The sequence below is a fragment of the Puccinia triticina genome, chromosome 2A (genome assembly GCF_026914185.1).
Source record: "Puccinia triticina chromosome 2A, complete sequence".
Taxonomy (NCBI): domain Eukaryota; kingdom Fungi; phylum Basidiomycota; class Pucciniomycetes; order Pucciniales; family Pucciniaceae; genus Puccinia; species Puccinia triticina.
This window is the reverse complement of record NC_070559.1, coordinates 553,356-572,897: the sequence shown is the minus strand read 5'-3', so window position 1 is coordinate 572,897 and position 19,542 is coordinate 553,356. Positions and strand designations below refer to the sequence as shown.

Below are 19,542 nucleotides of genomic sequence, written 5' to 3'. Positions count from 1 at the left end.
CCCAATTTCTCTCTTTGTGGTATGTACACTTGTTATTGCTTCTTTTCTATTGACCTCTCTCTGTTTGTCTCACCACGACTACACAATGCAGTGACTGGCTACATACCCCAGCAGTATCTGCCATATCTGACAGATATGAATTAATCCGGTCTGATGTGACCAATGAGCCTATCTGTGGTAGAGCGCACCGCGTGGAGAAGCCGTGGGCCCTCCAGTAATGTTTGTATCACATGGAGGCCTCGCTGTGTCCACGAAAGGCCCAAGGCTTCTGTGGATTCCTCGGGGTGATCCCATCGAGGCCACCCCTGAGATATGGGTGGTGACCTCGCAATACCCTGGACCGTCACCTGCAGGTCCGACCTCGCACACAGGTTCCCAAGGAATCCTCGGAGATTTTCAGTTAGGTGCACGTGGAGGTACTCCCGGGGTGTATGGGAGTTGTGTTCCCAAAAGTTGGGAGTTGTTTTTCCAAGTCCCTTTATATTTATCCATGCATAAACCAACTTTGAACACCATAATTGAAGAAATTATGATCCCCTTCACCCACCCCACATTACCAATCTTGAGATTCTTCTACTTTGTGACCAATCTACCCAAAGCCAAACAGCACACGGGAGAGACTACTACTAGGGACGGTCTCCGAGTACCCGCTGGGAGATACCTGGTACCCCCTGGCGGTTACCCCCCACACCCGCTGCGCAACCGCCAGGCGGTGCCGGGTGTTTTGATGCTGGATGTGGTGACAAGGGTTTGCTTTTGGTGAAAAAAAATTGGTGTGGTACTCAACTAACCAATACAGGAAAATGTGAAGTTTTTTTCTAAAAACAAACCATCAATTATTAAACATCCCCAAGATTTAAACATTATTTGAGCCAGTTGGGCCAGAAAGGAAACAAGTTGTACATATTTGAATGGAACCTTGAGTGAATGATGAGTCATTTAGACGCGGGTTCTCATTTGGTTGATTTGCACTTTGAGATAGCTCTGACTATACTATACTGCTGCTATGCAGAAAAGAGGGAAAATATATACTTCCAGGTTCCTGTATGTAGCCTGGTTTGCGGAGGAAAGCTGGTCTGAAATGAAATGGTTTGCTTTTTGTCGATTGTTGCTCCCAAATTTTTAGATAACAGATAGACCATGGCTAGGAGCTCGATTATCAAACCATTTCTTCACCCGATTTCGAAAGCATACTCCCTAATAGTAGATTTTTACCACCCCGCAAGACCCGTGTCAACAGGGCAACGTCTTCAAGGTACCTGTCGCCAAATCTAGAGTTTAGGGTTCTCTTAAACCTTTCAGTCGCCAAAGTCTTCGAATCCGGATCTAAGACTAGCTCTCCGAGCTGTCCATTTGTCTGATAAGGTCGGTATGATGATCTCCTGGTCGACAGAAGTACTTGTAGTTTTGGTAAATCGGCTTGCCACGGCTGTTCCAAATGGACGCTCGCCTCACTTTTCCGTTGAACTTCCGAGATATTGTAAAACCCTCTATTAACATAAGCCTTTGTCGTGCCCCGCCCTTTCCGGGGTATCGGTATCTTGAGGGCCCCTAGAGGTTCCAGCACCAGAACTTCCAGTGGCACACCACTGTTGCAAGTGACTTCTAAGGGTGAAAACGTCCCACGGAGTTCGCCCATCAGCCCGAAGTAGCATCCGCCTTTGCCCACCACAGCCGCATCTCCTCTCCGGACAGCCGTTGCGACCAAGGGAGCTGGTTCGAGATACGCATCTTGAGTCGCGCGTTGCCTTCGAATCGAAGGATAACATGAAGCTAATCGGAGTGCTTTCGACTTTGAGAGTTCTTGTGCGGTATCTAGGTCGGTGGTATAATAGTTCCCTCTAACAGCATCGCCCAATTGCCATCCTTTCAACACGATCCCAGGAATCCATGCCGCGAGTGCACTCAAGCCAGCCCCAACTAGAGACAGGATATCACCCAATCCCATGTCTGGGTTCAGTAAATGCATGGTGCATAATGCTACGATCACTAGCAAGGGCGGTAACCAGCAGGCGATTAATAATCGGATAGTATAGCTTTTCTTGATGGAGAGACCCTTGCCGGTTTCGAATCGCCATACGTTGAAAGAGACTGTGTGGCCGCGGATAGATTTTTCGACATGTATTGTTTCGTATTCTCGTTGTTGGAAAAATCCATTTAGCTTGAGGAACCTGGAGAGACCCAGAATATTTTTGGAATCTTGAATCTCGAATGGCGAGAAAATCGATAGCGTGTAGTCCCTCAGGGCGTCTTCGTCGTCAAGCCATTCACCTGGCCAGAGAGAGGCTAGGAAATCCAAAACGTAACTTCCATCGCGACCTTCGGCTGCAACCAACTCTGTGAGGATTTTTTCGAATGGATGTCCGAGTATTCCGGTCGTAAGAGCGGGATCTGTAAGTTGAACTAGAACTGGATAACCTCTTGCCCTTGAACCGAAAGCCTCGTCCGTGTAGCCGCAAATCCTCAGACCATCCAAGATGTGCGATTCAAAGAAAATCATGCTTTTCGGATGTAGCATTTCTTCTTCGTGTACCTTGTTGCGCGATATACTATTGCATGCTAACCACCATGCTGCTTGTGCTCGGAGATAGCGAACGGATTCGTATAGATCAAGCTGGTCAATCATTGACCCAGTATATTGAACGGGGTACATTTCACTCTGGAAGCAAGGTTTTTGAATTGTAGACTGTCGGCTGCTCAGGGAGATGGGGAACGACTTTCGCAGAAAAAGACTACAATTAGTTACGTGCTGACATGTGAAGTAAGCTGGCACTTTTCGAAAGACATACATACATACATAGTTTGATAATTTTCAAGACCCGCTTCAGCTTGTGATCACATCAAACAATGATACAATCAATCAAGACTTTCCTGGTCCAAATTTTTCGTAGGATGAATAACGATAGATCAGCTACTTGCATTAGAAAATCGATCAAATCAAAGCGTAAACAAAGCAGGGGATGAATACTTACACTCAGAATACGCGTTGCTTGTTATTGACAGGCGTTCCTCTACATATGTTGCTGGCCAAATGGGAATCGTGTGGACCCAGGATCCTGGTGTTATATGTCTCTGTCCGCAGAGTTCAAGTCACGCCTGGATTCTATGTATTGCGCGTTAGAGAATCACGGCCTACATGTTTGTAACACATCGTCGTCATGGAAGTAAAACGCGCCACGAATTGGTGCAGTTCAGTGAATTTGATATACGTATGTATATCATATGTTTGTGTATTTCTACGTCATCGTCAAGGCCAGGCAAACCTCAAGTCAAGGACTCAAGACTATTGAGAGCAGATTGTTTTCCAGGTTGATGGCTGTTATCACCGGGTGCAATGCGTGTGGGTGCGGTGCGGTTCCCGACGGGGTTAGTAGGTCTCTTGCTCAATGGCGCTCCCCCAAATGCCGGTCCAAGGAGCGGCATGGTCACTCAGCTTGAAATTATCGAGGATGCACACCAATCACACAAACGCTCCACGAACAACCCACTCCAGGCTTTCAGAAATCAAGGCGAATTTGTAGTTCCGAATAAATACATATTTAACACAAGTCCCACTCCCTACCTTCCTCCCTCCCGCGGATGCTCTTTTCTGAGTTGAAGAAGTGCGGAGCTGTGACTGCTCTGTGAGATGCTCGTGACAGGTGTCTCCAATAGCTGTGCTGATCGGCGGGGGGTGATGCCGATGGCTGCCCCCGGCCAAGACGCCTGCTCTGTTGACCATGGCGATGACCACCGGCTCATCAACACCGACCCAGACCCAGATGCCATCGAGCTTCAATCGCCATCTGACCAACTTGGACTTCTCGATCTTCAAGACATACCTCGTCCGCTCCCTGACCGACCAGCTCGACAACATCCTCGGCCCAAAGACCATCATCATCGATCCTGTCTTGGCCGGTCCACTCGGCTTGGTCACCCAGGTTGGAAATCTCAAGGAGCATGGTGTCGATAAACTATTTTGGCTCGAGAACGGCCCACTCGGGAATGCCGGAACTGCCCAGAACATCGTCTGGGTTTGCCAACCGATGGTCAGCGCAATGAAGTTGATTGCACGTCAGTTCATCATGTACATCATGTGTTTCTCATGTCTCATCTGTCTTGCGTAGTTCAGAATTTTGACAACCTCCCATTTCTTCGTTCCTCTGATTACCCACCTTTAGAACAGATCCACTCGATCCCCGCTCGCTCATCGTATTCCTACACGATCTTGATGACGCCTAGGGCCACCCAAATATCTAAGAACGCGTTATCTGAAGCTGGTGTACTTGGAAGCGTCGACGTCAAAGAATTTGATCTGAATTTTGTGCCATTGGAGAAGGACGTATTCAGTTTAGAAGAAGAATTCGGTGGCTATAGTCGAATCTTCGCTGTACGATCCAACCCCCACTTGGAGAAAAGACTCACCAAATATTGAAAGCTTGACTCGGCTGTCAATTTGTATTTGTATTAGGATGGAGATTTGAACCCGATTTACAACATGGCCCGAGCCATTATGACGATCCAGCGAGCATTTGGATTGATCCCTCGGCTGATTGGTAAAGGAACTGCCTCACGAGTCAGTATTCTTCCTACTTGGTTTTCTTATCTTTTGAAACCTGATCAAGTGTTGAAAAAACCATACAAACCTTAGAAACTAGCCAGTCTGTTACACCGACTTAAGTCCGAATATGTATCTTCACCAGGGCACGGTACAAGCATGCCAAAATTGACGCCTGGATCAATCGACTCTATCATCATACTTGATAGGCAACTGGATATGGTGACCCCTATGTGTACTCAACTTACTTACGAAGGTCTTCTTGACGAGATTTTTGGAATCAAACACGGTTTGTATCTTGATCCTTGGTTTTGATTGCAATATGTTTTCTGATATTTGTGAAAATTGATCTAGCGCACATCGAAGTTGCGCCCGATTTATTGGCTCCCTCTACGCCCGTCGCTGGCAATACCGCCCACTCGATCCCTTCTTCATCCACCTCTCAAACCTTTCCACAGATTGCCAAGCGGAAAAAACATGTTCTCAGTTCATCATCAGATCCCATCTTCTCGGAACTTAGAGATCAAAACTTCTCGATCGTTGGGAACTCGTTGAACCGGATCGCCAAAAGGATCAATATGGATTACGAAAGGCGCAACGAGGCTCGGACCGTTCAACAAATCAGAGAATTCGTCGGCAGGTTGCCCGAACTTCAAAATGAGCACCAAGCTTTGAGACTACGTGGGTTAGCTGGCAACCTTTCAGGCACCTCATTTTTTCTGTCCCCAACTTTAACAATAAGATGCTGACATGGATTTCTAGAATAGACACCGGATTGAGCGAGCAAATCATGACAACTACAACTAGTGATGAGTTCAACCAAACTTTGGAGATACAACAAAGTATATACATCATACAGTCCCTTTCCTAGATATACTCAGTCAGCTAACTTGCACACCTTTCTTTGATTTTCGATTTTTTGCAACCCACCCAAAAGATTTGGTGGCTGGTCTAGATTTATCAGGGCAAGAGAAGGCGATTGGTCAACTGATAGACCAAGAAGTACCATTACGAACGATCTTGCGCTTGCTATGTTTATACTCTTCAGTATCTGGAGGGATCAAGCCCAAATCATTTGAAAACTTGAAGCGAGATCTTTTACAGACATATGGCTATCAACACGTGAACCTACTGATCAAGCTATCGAGTCTATCCTTGTTGACGTCTACTGCGTCGGGAGGCTCGAGCTCGGTACCTGGGTCGATCATGTCAGGGATGACCTTGATCGGTGGTCGGTCAGGATTTTCCGGGGCCAGGAAACCGCTGAAATTGATCGTCGATGAACTGGATGGACCTGAACCCAATGATATCAGCTACAGTTATTCTGGCTATGCGCCTCTCAGCGTCCGGATTATCGAGTCTATCTGTTTCAATAAATCCTTGGGCTGGAAGAGTTCTGTCGAAGAACTTTTGAAGAGCTTCCCCGGCGAGGCCTTCGATGAGCGACAAATTGATGCTGATGGATCAGATGGTACGCACAGAGATAAGGTTTTTTGGCAAAAGTCATGGAAGATGAACAAGTTGCTTATTGATTATCTTCGAATCTTAAAACTACAATGGTCGAGCAACATCAATAGACCCTCCCATTCCAACGACGATTGTTTGCTATTTGGGAGGAATAACTTATGCTGAAATCTCTTCCTTAAGGTTCACTTTCAGTAACCATAACCAAAACTCAAGCAATAAACGAAAATTGATCATCTTAACTACTGGGATTATCAACGGTAATCAAGTCTTGAGCTCCTTGATGCCTGTCGAAACTCGCAATTAATTCCATCCCCCTCCTCCTTTTCTTTTGTTGGGTGTTATCTTAAGTATATATACTATGTATTTTATCGTTTTTTTTTGTCAATTTGGGTTTACAACACATATTGCCAAGACTACTGTGTATTGGCTCGGTCTGCGATAGGAATCAGTGCAGCTCTAATTAGTAATTACCCAGTTGAGGGTCCAACCTCTTCTTAACTGGTAGCTGAGCTTGGCTTGAATTCCAAAGATGTTGAATTTTACTGATCCAAGCTCTGTGAGTAGTGCTCATAGGGGGGTTCACAATTGAAAATTGTAAAACTTCACCCATCTTAAGGTGTTGATTTTTTTTTTTTTTTAATTTGATAAGTTGTACTGATTGATCAGCAACATGCAATCACATGCCAGAATTTGAAAATTTTGGTCATAAAGGCCAAGTTTACCGCCAAGTTGTGAAAATTTCAATTGTGAACCCCCCTAATCAATATCTGATTTAGATAAATTAATCCTCAAGTTGATAAAAACAAAAAAGACCAGCAGCCCATCTGGGGCTACTCACCGCCCACATTGCATCTTAAATTTGATGCTAAACCTTACACCACAGCAAGCGGAACAGCATAGTAGTTGATGGAAGATCTGATCTTCCCCCTATGTAAGAAGGCCAATCTCGGGAATAGGAAACACCAGCCATTTGAAGTATGTAACTGAAACAGCCACACTATTCTACCCAGACATGCACATAGTCCAATGCTCAGGTGTTCTTCTGGACAGAGATCAGGAGGAAGACCGCGGAGACGATGAGATTAAATTTATAAACGGGCCAGAGCGTGAAGGTGCATTTTTTTGATACAAGCTGAGAGACGACAGGTTGCGAAGTACAAAACTGGTGCAAGCGAGTGTATCCCTATTTAAGTGATCAGAAGGACACCGAATGGCTTGGGGTTGATCCATACTGAGTGACTTGAATCGTAGGCTAGACGAGCTTGAACTTAGAATTGCATCCCTCAGTTTAGATCTTCTTGTCTCTAATCAAAGCTGTATAATAGACATGATAAATATGAGTATTGGGCACAGAGAGTCTTGTGGGGGAAATGGCCAGACCTTCAATCTCAGCAATGCTGTTGGACATGATCTCTTTCTGGAGTTTGGGGTCTTCCAACTGTTTCTGGACGCTCGAGACGACCTGTTTGACAAGCTCGGCTTGTTCGGCTTCTCGGGCTTGGGTTTCGACCCGGACCCATCCGTCCAAGATTGACTTGATCTCGTCCTTCACAGCCATCTTCTGCTTCATCTTGTATAGCTCATGTTCAGTAACCGCCGTGTCCTATCGTGAATCCGATTCGTCCCCGCCAGAGAATCACCCGTGAGTTCGCGAGTAGAGAAGTCCACATTAACTGTTATCCTAAACGATCACTTACGCGTGACATCTCGAAAAGTGACTTGGTCACTGAGACTACGTCCTTCATTTCGCTCACTGAGGCGATCCGATCCTTGACCGCATTGGTGTGCTCTGTTCGGGAGGCGTTCAAAATGTTTCTTTGTTTCTAATCGTATGAATGATGGCGTTGAACCAGTGTCATAGTTCGTTAGTTAGAGAATAATTTCTTTTTGATACATTTGATTGTTGGGATGATGCTTGGAACAAGCTGTGGCACTCGGACGATGTCCCATATTCCTTCCGAGTCGAATGATAATCTTGTGCGAAAGAGGAAAGATAGGCCAGCCCTTACCGAGAAAAGCGAGATAGCTGGACGGGGTAAGGAAGCAGCAGCAACTTACCTCGATGATCGAGTCAGCCCATTGCTTGTAGGGCTCTTTGATGACGGTACTCAAGTATCCGACCATGATGACGAAGCCGGCGAGGATGACAGACTCCTCATTGACGACATAAAGCTCGTTCGAAACTGCGTATCCACCCAAGCTGGCCGCCAAGGTCACCCACCCAGTCTTGCTGATTGCGCTGTTTCCCGGAAGAGCGTCCAAGAATGCGTTGGCTTTCGCCTTGGGATCGGCCGGGGCTGTCATTTTTTTTTTTTGTGAGCAATGAAGGAGCATCAATTAGCATGGGGGGTGAGTGATCGGAGGGGGTTGCTTTCGGCGCTTACCGGTGGTAGAGTTGAAGCGGATGCTGCACACACAACAAGGTAGTCGGTCAGTATAGTCAGACGACGATGGATGCAAGTCCCGTGCAGACAAACTTACCTGGTAGCAGCAGGGACGATCGGGCGGAGTGTGGGCGTGCTGATGGCCAGACGGCGGGCGAGTGGTCTGAGCTGGTTCATCGTGGTCGATTGGGATGGTTGTGGGTGAAGCTGGCTGGGATGCTGGCTGGCTGGGTGGTGGCTGGGTTGACCGAGGATGATGCTCCGGTGGACGAAGTCGGAGAGCAGCCGATGCTAACATCGGGGGATATCCTAGTACCGGAGAATCCCCCCAGATCTGAACTCGCGGATACATATCTGAGCAACTCATCATATAGGGTGTTCAAAGTTGACTTTCATAAATCATAACACCATAAAATCATAAAATTCTAAGCCGAAAAAAATATGTACAGCCAGCCACTCAAATTAGAGCAACATTTCTAAAATGGTACATATAAAATCATCATTTGAAAGTTTTATGATTTTATGATTTTACGCAATGAAAATTTTATGATTTCAAATTTGAACACCTTAATAATCTGCCGTCTTTTGATGTGGTGTTATCTGGGTATTATTTTTGCGTATCCTATCACTAGATTAAAAAGAGTCTTGAGATTATTATATATTTTGCAGTTACATATATTAAAAATACCTGAAGGAAGACACAGATACCTTTAACGCCGTTTGAATATCAGGAAGAGACTACACACGTCATGGAAAAAAAAAAAACTTGTAAAAAAGAAATGTCAGAAAAATGGAATTCACATGGTTAATTTAGAAAATTGTATGAATAAATCTCCAAAACTTTTCAAGTTATCATAAAGTTATTAGCCCATGTCACAACGCGCACCCAGCCTACAAAAACTAACTTTTGTGGCGCGCACAAATAATATGTGCTTACAGAAAAATTTGTGCGCATCAGATTTTGTGGGCCAACTTTTTGTGTGCTAATTTTTTTGTCATCCAATTTTTATGGAGGCACTGGACCAACATGTCGGACAGCTTTTTGTTTTTTGCAGTGTCTTGTATTTTTTTGCAGTGTCTTGTATTTTTTTGCATTGGCATATTTTTTTTATACAAATTCATTCTCCAAGATGGCCAGAAGCTATCGGATTATTGGTTTCCACTGTGCCACAACCACATATACAGACCAATATGTATATAAATATGTACATAAGGGCTATTGTGGCAACTCTACCTACTTTCTGCACCACATGGGTACAAAAGCAATGCCTTTAACCATACACAAAGGCCATCTGAGGATGTCCTACGAGTCGTAAAGCTTGCTGGATGTCCTTGCAGAGGTTAACAGCTTGTCGAGTGGACTTGGGTCCCTGCGGGATGAGGCCTGTCAACTCAGTTAAGTTAGAGTGATTTGCGGAGGCTCCCTTCACAAGGGGTACTTCGCGTCAGCCAGGCTGCACCAGGCCCTCCAAAGAGAGTCTGGTGTAAGTTGGCAAATCACTTGACAACCATTTTTCTTCTGATCCAGTCGATAATGATTTTTTTGCTGGAATAAAAGGAAGAGGTGGTCTCAATTCCTCAGCTTATATGCTCTAAAATGCTGTTCTGACTCTCCTGGGCACCTAACCAACCCCCAATCAAGTCAGAGAGGAGCATGATAGAGAGAGCACAAAAGGGAGCATGTAAACAGCTTGACCAACTCTTCAGGGCACCTAACCAACCCCCTGTTGAGTGATGAAGAAGTTGCCAAGAATGATGGGGGGGGTTGGAGCCGGTGAAAACAGAAGCAGTATATATAGGAACCAGGCTGCTCTCCTGCCTGGTGAGGTACTTGTACTATTACAGGATTTATAACCAATCCTGACACTGACACGTGTTTGGGTACTGCTACCATTTAGGGTGTTCAAAGTTGACTTGCATAAAATCGTAACACCATAAAATCATAAAATTCCAAGCTGAAAAAATATGTTGCACCCAAGCACTCAAATTAGAGAAAAATTTCTAGAATGGTACATATGAAATCATCACTTGAAAGTTTTATGATTTTATGATTTTATGCATTGAAAATTTTATGATTTCAACTTTGAACACCCTTATTGTATACATACACTGATACAGACTGATACTGATCCCACATTTTTGGTGGATGCTCGAAGCAGAAGCAAGGAAGGATGGCTAGATTAGAAACATGAAATGTGATTGACCAGAATTTCTGGTTCAGAGCCATTTTTGTCTAGGAGTGTCAGCTCAGGCACCATGTTTGGCTAGGAATGTCACTGCCAGCATATTTGGCTGGGTTGAAGTCATCCCAGTTTAACTGGGATGCACTCAACCAATTTAAACTTGGTTGATCTCAACCAATTTAATATAAACCCAAGGGGGGTACCTTGGATTTATATTTCATCAGTTGAGATCACCCAAGTTTAAATTGGTTGAGTGGCGCATCCCAGTTTAACTGGGATAACCTCAACCCAGCCAAATATGCTGGCAGTGTGTCGGCTCAGAGCCATGGTGGCTGTTTTGTTGCGCCAGAGGCGCCGTCAGACTGACACCAAAGTGGCCGGATTGTTGCTCTGAAAGCATAACAATGGCTGCTTTGTCGGTTCATTTGTCCATTTTGTTGTGGATTCACCGGCATTTCACAAAAAAAAACACAAATTTGGCTGTTTTTGTCGGTCCAGCGCCTCCATAAATTTTTGGGTGCTAATTTCTTGTCATCATGTTTTTTGTGTGCTGATTTTTTGCCATCTGGTTTTTTGTGTGCTAACTTTTTGTCATCTTTTTTTGTGAGCTGAATTTTTGTTAGCTGAATTTCTTGTCTGCTGTTTTTTTTTTTTTTGGGGGGGGGGGGGGGGCTTGACTAATTGATCTCTCCCAAGAATTACATTCTGACTCTCAAATCACATTTTTCGGGAGTTGGAATGTAATTCTGCTGCATGAAATGGGAGTCGGACATGTAATTTGTCCAAAAATTATAAAAAAAAAATCTTACCTCCTCACTGGGGATACTCAAAGCCCACAAAAACTTTACAGCAGGAAAAAACCCTCTCAAGGGCAGATGGTGAGCTGCACGGCATTAGCACACCCAAAAAAAGGAGTGTGCTACTGACAACTGTGAGTCAAATTTGGCATATTTCCTACTAAGTTACATGATGCACGGACATTAGACATGTTGCGCAGACATGATACATGACGCGCCAACATGATACATGATGCACAGCATGATACATGATGCACGGGCATGATACATGATGCGCGGGCATGATACATGATGCGCGGGCATGATACATGATGTGCGGGCATGATACATGATACATGATGCACACATCATGTATAGGGTGTGCACGGACGTGATATGTGATGCGCGGACATGCTGAAGGGTGTGCGGACATGATACATGATGCGCGGACATGCTGAAGGGTGTGCGGACATGATACATGATGCACGGACATGACACATGATGCGCGGACATGATACATGATGCAGGGATATGATATGTGATGTGTGGATGTGTTACAAGGTGCGCGCACACACTTTGAAGAGTGCACAGACATGTCAAAAGGTGGGCAGACGTGTAAAAGGGTGCGCGCAAACATTTTAAAGAGTCTGTGGACATTTACAGGGGTCCAAACAGTGCGCGTGCACATTTTAAAGAGCACACAGACATGATTCAGCACATATGTCAAAGGGTACACAGACATGTAAAAGGGTGCGCACACATGTTACAGGGTGCACTCACAGATTTTAAAGAGTGCACAAACATGTAAAGTGGTGCGCGTACATGTAAGAGGGCGCACACATGTTGGTGCATCATGTAACATGCCTGTAAATTATGCATCATGTCTGCACACCCTTTAACATTCATGCAGGCGCCCTGCAACATGTCCACACATCAAATATCATGTCCACAAATCTTGTATCATGTCTGCGCACCCTGCAGCATGTCTGCGTGTCACATGTCATGTCTGTTTGTCACATGTCATGTCTGCAGATCACATATTGTGTCCGCACGTCCTTTTACATGTCTGTGCAGTTTTTAAAATGTGCGCGCACAACCTGTAACATTACCACAGATCACATATAATTTCCGCACATCATGTATCATGTCTGTGCATCATGTATCATGTCCACGCGCCCTGCAGCATGTCCGCGCATCAAATATCACGTCCGTGCACAACCTTATATACATGATGGGCGCATCATGTATCTATCATGTCCACGCATCAATTATCATGTCTGTGCACCATGTATCATGTCTGCGCATTATGTATCATGTCCGCACACCCTGCAGCATATCCGCGCATCACACATCACGTCCGTGCACACCCTATACATGATGTGCAAATCATGTATCATGTCTGCGCATCATGTATCATGCCCGCTCATCATGTATCATGTCCACGTGTCATGTCTCATGTCCGCGCATCATGTAAATTAGTAGGAAATCTGCCAAATTTGACCCACAGTAGCACACTACTTTCTTGAATGTGCTAATGCCGTGCAGCTCACCATCTGCTATTGAGAGGGGTTTCTTCCTGCTACAAAGTTTTTGTGGGCTTTGAGTATCCTCAGTGAGGAGGTATGATTTTCTTTTTTGTAATTTTTGGACAAATTAGGTGTCCGACTCCCATCTCATGCGGCGAAATTACATTCCAATTCCCAAAAAATGTGATTTGGGAGTTGGAATGTAATTCTTGGGAGTTGATTAGTCAAGCCCCCCAAAAAAATCAGCAGACAAAAAATTCAGCTAACCAAAATTCAGCTCACAAAAAAAGATGACAAAAAGTTAGCACACAAAAAACCAGATGGCCAAAAATTAGCACACAAAAAACATGATGCCCAAAAATTAGCACACAAAAACCAGATGACAAAAAATTAGCACACAAAAAGTTGGCCCACAAAATCTGACGCGCACAAATTTTTCTTTAAGCGCATATTATTCGTGTGCGCCGCAAAAGTTAGTTTTTGTAGGCTGGGTGCGCGTTGTGTGTGGTAAGAGCTGGGTTACTGCCTGCAGCACATGGTGCGGGTTGTGGGTTCAAGTCACCTAGCTGATAAGTGTGGGTTTTTGAGCTCTCGCCACCGATGCAGCCAACATCGAGCTGACAGACTGCAGTCAAACTGCCGAAGTGCCGCTAAGCGACCGCGGTCAAGCCACCACAGAGGGTCAAGCCGCCCGCGGGGGATTGTGCCGCCAGATTTGGTGGCCCTGGTCAAGCCAACGCAATCCATTGCATACAACCCGTGGTGTAAATCCCCAACTTGCGCGACTGCGGCACAGTTACGGCACAGTTAGCCCAGACAAATGTGATTGCGGGTTAAGATCCCAGAATTTGTCAACTTAACCCGACAAATGTGAATGCTCTGATCATCAGATTCAGAGCCACTAGCCCACTTGGAGAAGCTCTCTCACTTTTTCGAATTCCTGCCTCCCACCCTTGGTTTAAAATTGAGGCTCCTTGAGGCTCTTACACAGCGGGGCGAACCCGACGCCCCAGGGGCGGCCTCCAGGGCGTTGCCGGGACCCTGCAAGATCGGAACGCCCGGAGGGCGCTTCGTAACTTACCGCCCTAGTGACGCCTCAGGGGTGGTGATGGGTGCCCCAAGGGCGTCCCATGAGGGCGCCCGGGTTGCGTTGCCGACTCAAGGGGCGATTCGGGGGCGTCCGGCTTCTGAAGTTGCCCCTGGGGGGTCGCACTGGTTCACCTCTGGGGCACCTCCTAGCTCGGCACCGGGGCGTCTGGGAGGGAACCATCGGACACAGACCGGGGGGACGGCGGGTCGGATATCCGCTTGGCTCTAAGCGGCTCCGGGAAGGATGTCCGAGGTGGGACCAACAGTCAGCGGGATACCTGATCCAGGACCCGCAACTCATGCAACGCGGTCAGGTTTATCACAAACTATCTGCCGAAGGGGCGCATATTGCATCCGGGTGGACCATGGATCTGGCGCTCTGGGCACCGGACCTCACATTCGGCAAATGGTTCATCCACCAACGGAGAGCGCCAGGCGCCGACACACATGATGCAATGGAAAATTTTGTCCACATTGCAAGGGAGGGGGGATCAGGATCATAGGATGGGGAAGGAATAATACGGCGCCCGATAGCGCCCGGACGGTCTCGGACGGTTACAACAAAGCTAATTTTGTGTCCTCTTAGGACGGCGCAACCTGACCAGCTGCACAGATGCTTAGTTAGGCTTCTGGCGGGACCCATCGGGTGCGTACTTCTTCATCGGTTGAAACTTGCACAGCAGATTGGTCGAGGTTGGCGAGTGAAGGCTGGTGGCCAAACAAGGCGGCATCTTGGGCGCCAAGGAGTTGATGCCATCTGTGCGCAAGAGATAGATGTCATCAGCCTGGTGGGGCTTGAGGATCAGAGAGCAAATGAAGAAAGACACACGCATTTGTGTACGAGACGGGCAGCTCGCTGTTTGCAATGAGTCTGGTGTCAATTTGATGCCACTGGGAAATGTTTCGAGACGCCGGATCGAAGTAGTTGAATAGGGTAGCCCACCGGAGGTAGGCAAATCGGACGCAAATTATTGGGTCGCGAACTGCGTGATCCACCTGTGGATCAGTGGCATTCTCGCTCCTTTGGGGATTCAAGTGCCACCATATTAACCGCGAGAGTTGGGCGAGGTTTGGTATGTTGGGGAGGGTTGGTTCACTTTGTAGAACAATGCCAGTCAGCAAGACATTCCGAAGCTTGTGTCTAACATACTTCAGTTGCTTCTTGACGGCAGAGTTGACACTGCTAATGGCGTCGACATGATTGTCAAGGAAACCCGGTGGTAAGTGCTGTTCCAATATGTCACGTGGCTGCTGATGTAAATTGTCCTGTGGATCCAACATCAGCTCGGGATCATCCATCATGTTGGGGAGAGAGTGAGGTACCGCGCTGATGAAGACTTACCATGACCAGGCAGAATAGTGAGTCTTCTTGGTGGCCTTTGGCACTCCCCCGACCAAATCACGTGCCAGGTATTTAACAATGCATAGTAGTATCACATGCAAGACCTCCACCGGGGTATCCCTCACCCCATCAAAGCCTGAACACAAGTGATGAGCCACCCAGCTTACCAGGGATCCCAAGAGCAGCCAGAATTACTTACTAATGAGTTCCAAGAATGGGTTGTACAATCGTGTTTGGTTCTTCTCCAACCAAAGATCAATCAGGTCTTGCATGCCTGGGTCGCCTTTAGCGAGCCGGAGCAGTTTCAGGTTGATTGAGTCTTTCACGCCTAGGTCTTTTGATTTGGTGATCGCTTTGTTGAGACTCTTGTCCTGAGCCATCTTGAATACCTCGTTATAAGTGTCCTCTTTGGTCTTCGACCAACAGCGTGCATGGTTTGGAAGCTGTCATGATGCACCACGGAATCTGTCAGCGACACCACAACACACAGGACAAATTTGAGCCAGAAGGACCCACCGTATCACCCAAATAACCTCGATGGAGGGAATTCCAAATGTACGTCCTTGTTTTCTTGAACATTAGCTTAGTCACTGACAGCGTACACATCCTACAAGGGTGCAGACAGTTCCCTGGGATAGGTGTATTGGTTACCTCCGCATGCATAGGCGAGTCTGCTAAGAAACATAAAACCAAACCAACCACCCATACAGGGCTCGCAATGCTATGGTTGTACGCCAGAAAGCCTTTGGTGGCCATATTGCTGACATGGACACTCGTTAGTGACGTGGTAAAATTATGCGGAGATACAAATGAAGTGTTGACTTACTTGATCTCGTCCACAATTTGCTCAGATATTTCACAAACACTAGCCACATTTGACGTTGCCAAAAAGTGACAGTGATATTCTTGGTTTGAGATGTGCGGAGACAGCCCGGAAAGCGTAAAGTAAAACGATGTGTGTTTGTTGAACTGCTTGGACACGTTCCCTGAAGTGTCATCCGCATAGAGAGTGATTGGGACCTGGCGGATCACGAGATGGGATGATTTCTTCCTCCACGGATTGGGAAACTTCACTACTTGATCTGGTCGGCCATATAGGAACGATTCTACAAAGGAATCAAGTGAGTGCAAGCCAGATTGCAAAGCGCAGTCCATCAGATATCGGCCGACATACCATAAATCTTACCACCACACGCCTCCCACAGAAGCTCCCCAGTGCCAGACAACGTGATGGTGTCATAGATTGCTGAGAACTGATCCACGGGTTATATCAAGGTCAAATCAGAGTCTGATACAAACAAGTTACCTGGAATGGTGATCTTGATGCCATCCAAGTTGTTGCGAGTGTTGTGCGTATTAAGTCGGATAGACATAGCATGTAGAGCCGACTGATATTGAACGATATAAATCGGGATGACGACTTCGCGCGAAATTAGCTGTGCTGGTTCGTAAATATAGAAGTGCTCGCCATTCGAATCAAACATTTGAGGCCGGTGTTCATGGGATAGACCACCCACCCACTTAGAACATTGGCTAAATTTTGAGATGTTGAGACCATGGGTCAGCTCCGGATAAAATTCGAGGTGTTTTGCAACCAGGTGATTTGATAGCTCCTGATCGTCACATAAGCATCAGCCCATAGGCGGTGCAGGCATGTCAAACTCACGGGGTGCTTGCAACTCACTTGAGAAATGATCTCCTTGGCGCTGAGGGAATAGCAGGGTGTGTCAAAGACTGACACGGACAAGAGTAATGTTGGACCCAAGATTTTGTTGATTCTGGCTCGGGAGGTGCGAACAGCCGCCCATGCTGGAAGTTTTGCGTGGCACAGTTTCAAGATTGCCCGGATTTTGGTGTAGATGGTCCTTGAGATCATGGAGCGGGTGTGACCGATGATCAAAGAGGCAATGAGGTCCTAAAGAGTACGTCTCAGTAGTGAGGATTTTGCAAAAGCAAGTAGGGCAAATTATTGCTTACCATCTTGCTCTTGTAAGGGAACCATGGGCTCTTATTGAGCCTGTTAGATCAAATATCTGTCTGACGAACGGGGATGTCGGGTCCGGGGCGACAACCAACATCAATGCTTATATGTCCAAGTCCGACGTCCATAACATGCGAGTTGCGCACGGAGGCTGCAGGTGGGGCATTGGCGTTGGGCTGGGATCCTTCATTTTGCTCCAGTTCTTTGACCAGTGTGAGTGCATTGGGTGTGGGTAATGTTGGCGGATGAAAATCACAATTAGCTTTGATACAATCCCAAACCCAATAGTCGTCGAGGTTATTTGCGGAACCGTGTTCAGTGGGTGCTTCGTTGATGTCAGCGTGTTGCACTGCCAAGGATGCTGCCCGTGCCAGTTCGGCCGTCCTTGCCCGCTTGGCAGCGGCTCGTCTCATATGTGCCCGCAGGTTGAAGTTTACCTGATGGGCTTTCCTCCGGCAATGTGCTGGCCAGTTTGCGACGCCCGTCGCACGGGGGCAGCACTTGCAGATATACTTGCGATTTCTAAAGGTGTAATCTTCCGGGTGCAAGTGTTAGTGGTGGAACAGCGGTGAAAAGGTGAGGTGCAATATGGGGGGTGGGTTGTTGTAGTATGATACGTAATATGTCATTACGTTTACATCCTACATGTCCAGGGTAAGTCATATGTCATGACTTACCATAGACATGGGACTTTCCCATGTTTCCTCGACTAGACAGCCTTTTCTCTATTACATACATACTACATAATAGCATGTATATATAGAGCTTATGTTTCCTCAGTTGTTGTATTTCTTATTCATTCTCGTTGTTCACTTCTCTCAAAATATATATTCTCATTGTCAGGCTCTATTAGGTTATGAGCATTTTTTCTCGCATCTTATAAACAGTTAGAAAGTTATACAGAGTCTTACAAATCATAGTTATAGTTTGAATTAGTGTTCAGTATCGTGTGTACCAGTGTGATAGTGTTATAGTGTAGATCCTAGTGTGGATATTCTGTGTGTCGTGTTTATTCTGTCTTAGTGTTACCCAGTTTTTATCCCGAAAGTTTTTTCTCCCTCCTATATTCGACAATTTTTTTCCAGCATTATGGCTCCTGTTAACCAATCCCCAAGTTCCATTGCCACTCGATCCTCCAACGCGGCAGCGGCGGCTTCCAGCAGCAATGCAGCCGGCAAACGAGTCGCGTTCGAAAATTCCTCAGATGATGATATCGATACCGTTAGGGCCCCTTGGGACGAACCCCGTCAACCAGGTCCTCGTATCAACCTACCAGAGGATGAGGCTCTCCCTCCCCGACCGGATTTTGCGTATGCATGCAACCCAAAGAACAAGGATCACATCATCAAACACGCATACCATCTGTTTCCGGACGCAAAGAAGCTCTTACCGTCCGGCACAAATTTTTGTACCTGGCTTACCAAAATGGAAGAGCTCGCCGATTTCGCGCTTGACTACTGCAACTACTACTACGAGGATTTCTCTCGTCATCCGGTTGATCACTTGGCGCGTGTCATTTTTCGGATTGCCTTATCTGACAAGATCAAGGAAGATATCAACCATGCGGATTCCTGTTACACCATAATGATCTCTATTCGTCAACGCTTTACAACTTTCAGCCATGCGGCTCAAATCAACAGATGGGCTGCATTGAGATCTATCAAGTGTGATCAAGGGATTCCAGCCACAACCGTTGCAGCAAATTACCGTTGACAATTACTGGACCTCAAGGAGTCAGGTGCCTCTTTAACTCAGGATTCCATTTTCAGCATGATGCTTCAAGACTCCATTGCCCAGGGCTCACCTTTACGGCAGGAATTCGACTACAGAGTTGATCAAGAGCTAGCCGCACGCCGTCAAATCCCGCTGCTTTTTGTGGAAATGATTGATCTATTGAACGACTGTCAGGAAAAAGTTTGTGGTTGGGAAGCAGCTCATCGAGGATCGGTACCCCCTTCGACTTTTGAGGCTGAATCGAATCCGACGGGGTTTTGCAACAATTCCATAGAGAGTCACCCGGACAATGTCTACACAATGGCCACTTGTCCTGCAAAGTTCAAGAATTCGCCCTCTCAAGTCCAAAACTGCTTTTGCTGCGGTTCCAGAAGTCATCTGATTAGTAACTGTCCTGTCCCTCTGGAAACAGCTTTGAAGCCTGTGGCAGCCAATCATCCGTCTCAGAACCGTCTGCAATCGCCTCAGTACCAGGCATACTACCCAATCCTAGCCCCGCCGGTTCCCGGTTATGGCTTTCAAC

At 46.5% G+C, this 19,542-nt stretch overlaps 5 protein-coding genes across 5 annotated transcripts; 1 reads left to right on the top strand and 4 right to left on the bottom strand.

The window, feature by feature from the left end:
* Positions 1 to 1,159: 1,159 nt before the first annotated feature.
* PtA15_2A74 (uncharacterized protein) lies at positions 1,160 to 2,653 on the bottom strand (the record flags this gene model as incomplete). Its single annotated transcript, XM_053166802.1, has 1 exon — positions 1,160 to 2,653. One exon carries the CDS (start codon positions 2,651 to 2,653, stop codon positions 1,160 to 1,162), a length of 1,494 nt encoding a protein of 497 aa, XP_053017318.1.
* Positions 2,654 to 3,719: 1,066 nt separating this feature from the next.
* Positions 3,720 to 6,308, top strand: PtA15_2A73 (uncharacterized protein; the record flags this gene model as incomplete). Its single annotated transcript, XM_053166791.1, has 8 exons — positions 3,720 to 4,053; positions 4,161 to 4,369; positions 4,451 to 4,555; positions 4,631 to 4,826; positions 4,892 to 5,218; positions 5,305 to 5,379; positions 5,475 to 6,008; positions 6,103 to 6,308. The coding sequence occupies 8 exons, from the start codon at positions 3,720 to 3,722 to the stop codon at positions 6,306 to 6,308; spliced, it is 1,986 nt and encodes a 661-aa protein (XP_053017317.1).
* Positions 6,309 to 7,292: 984 nt separating this feature from the next.
* Positions 7,293 to 8,565, bottom strand: PtA15_2A72 (uncharacterized protein; the record flags this gene model as incomplete). Its single annotated transcript, XM_053166780.1, has 6 exons — positions 7,293 to 7,318; positions 7,385 to 7,607; positions 7,702 to 7,827; positions 8,063 to 8,301; positions 8,389 to 8,411; positions 8,486 to 8,565. 6 exons carry the CDS (start codon positions 8,563 to 8,565, stop codon positions 7,293 to 7,295), a joined length of 717 nt encoding a protein of 238 aa, XP_053017316.1.
* A 5,543-nt stretch (positions 8,566 to 14,108) lies between these two features.
* On the bottom strand, positions 14,109 to 15,684 carry PtA15_2A71 (uncharacterized protein; the record flags this gene model as incomplete). The annotated part of the gene is made up of 5 exons (XM_053166769.1): positions 14,109 to 14,195; positions 14,617 to 14,719; positions 14,792 to 15,058; positions 15,113 to 15,299; positions 15,504 to 15,684. 5 exons carry the CDS (start codon positions 15,682 to 15,684, stop codon positions 14,109 to 14,111), a joined length of 825 nt encoding a protein of 274 aa, XP_053017315.1.
* Positions 15,685 to 17,329: 1,645 nt separating this feature from the next.
* PtA15_2A70 (uncharacterized protein) lies at positions 17,330 to 17,698 on the bottom strand (the record flags this gene model as incomplete). Its single annotated transcript, XM_053166758.1, has 1 exon — positions 17,330 to 17,698. The coding sequence occupies one exon, from the start codon at positions 17,696 to 17,698 to the stop codon at positions 17,330 to 17,332; it is 369 nt and encodes a 122-aa protein (XP_053017314.1).
* Positions 17,699 to 19,542: the final 1,844 nt, after the last annotated feature.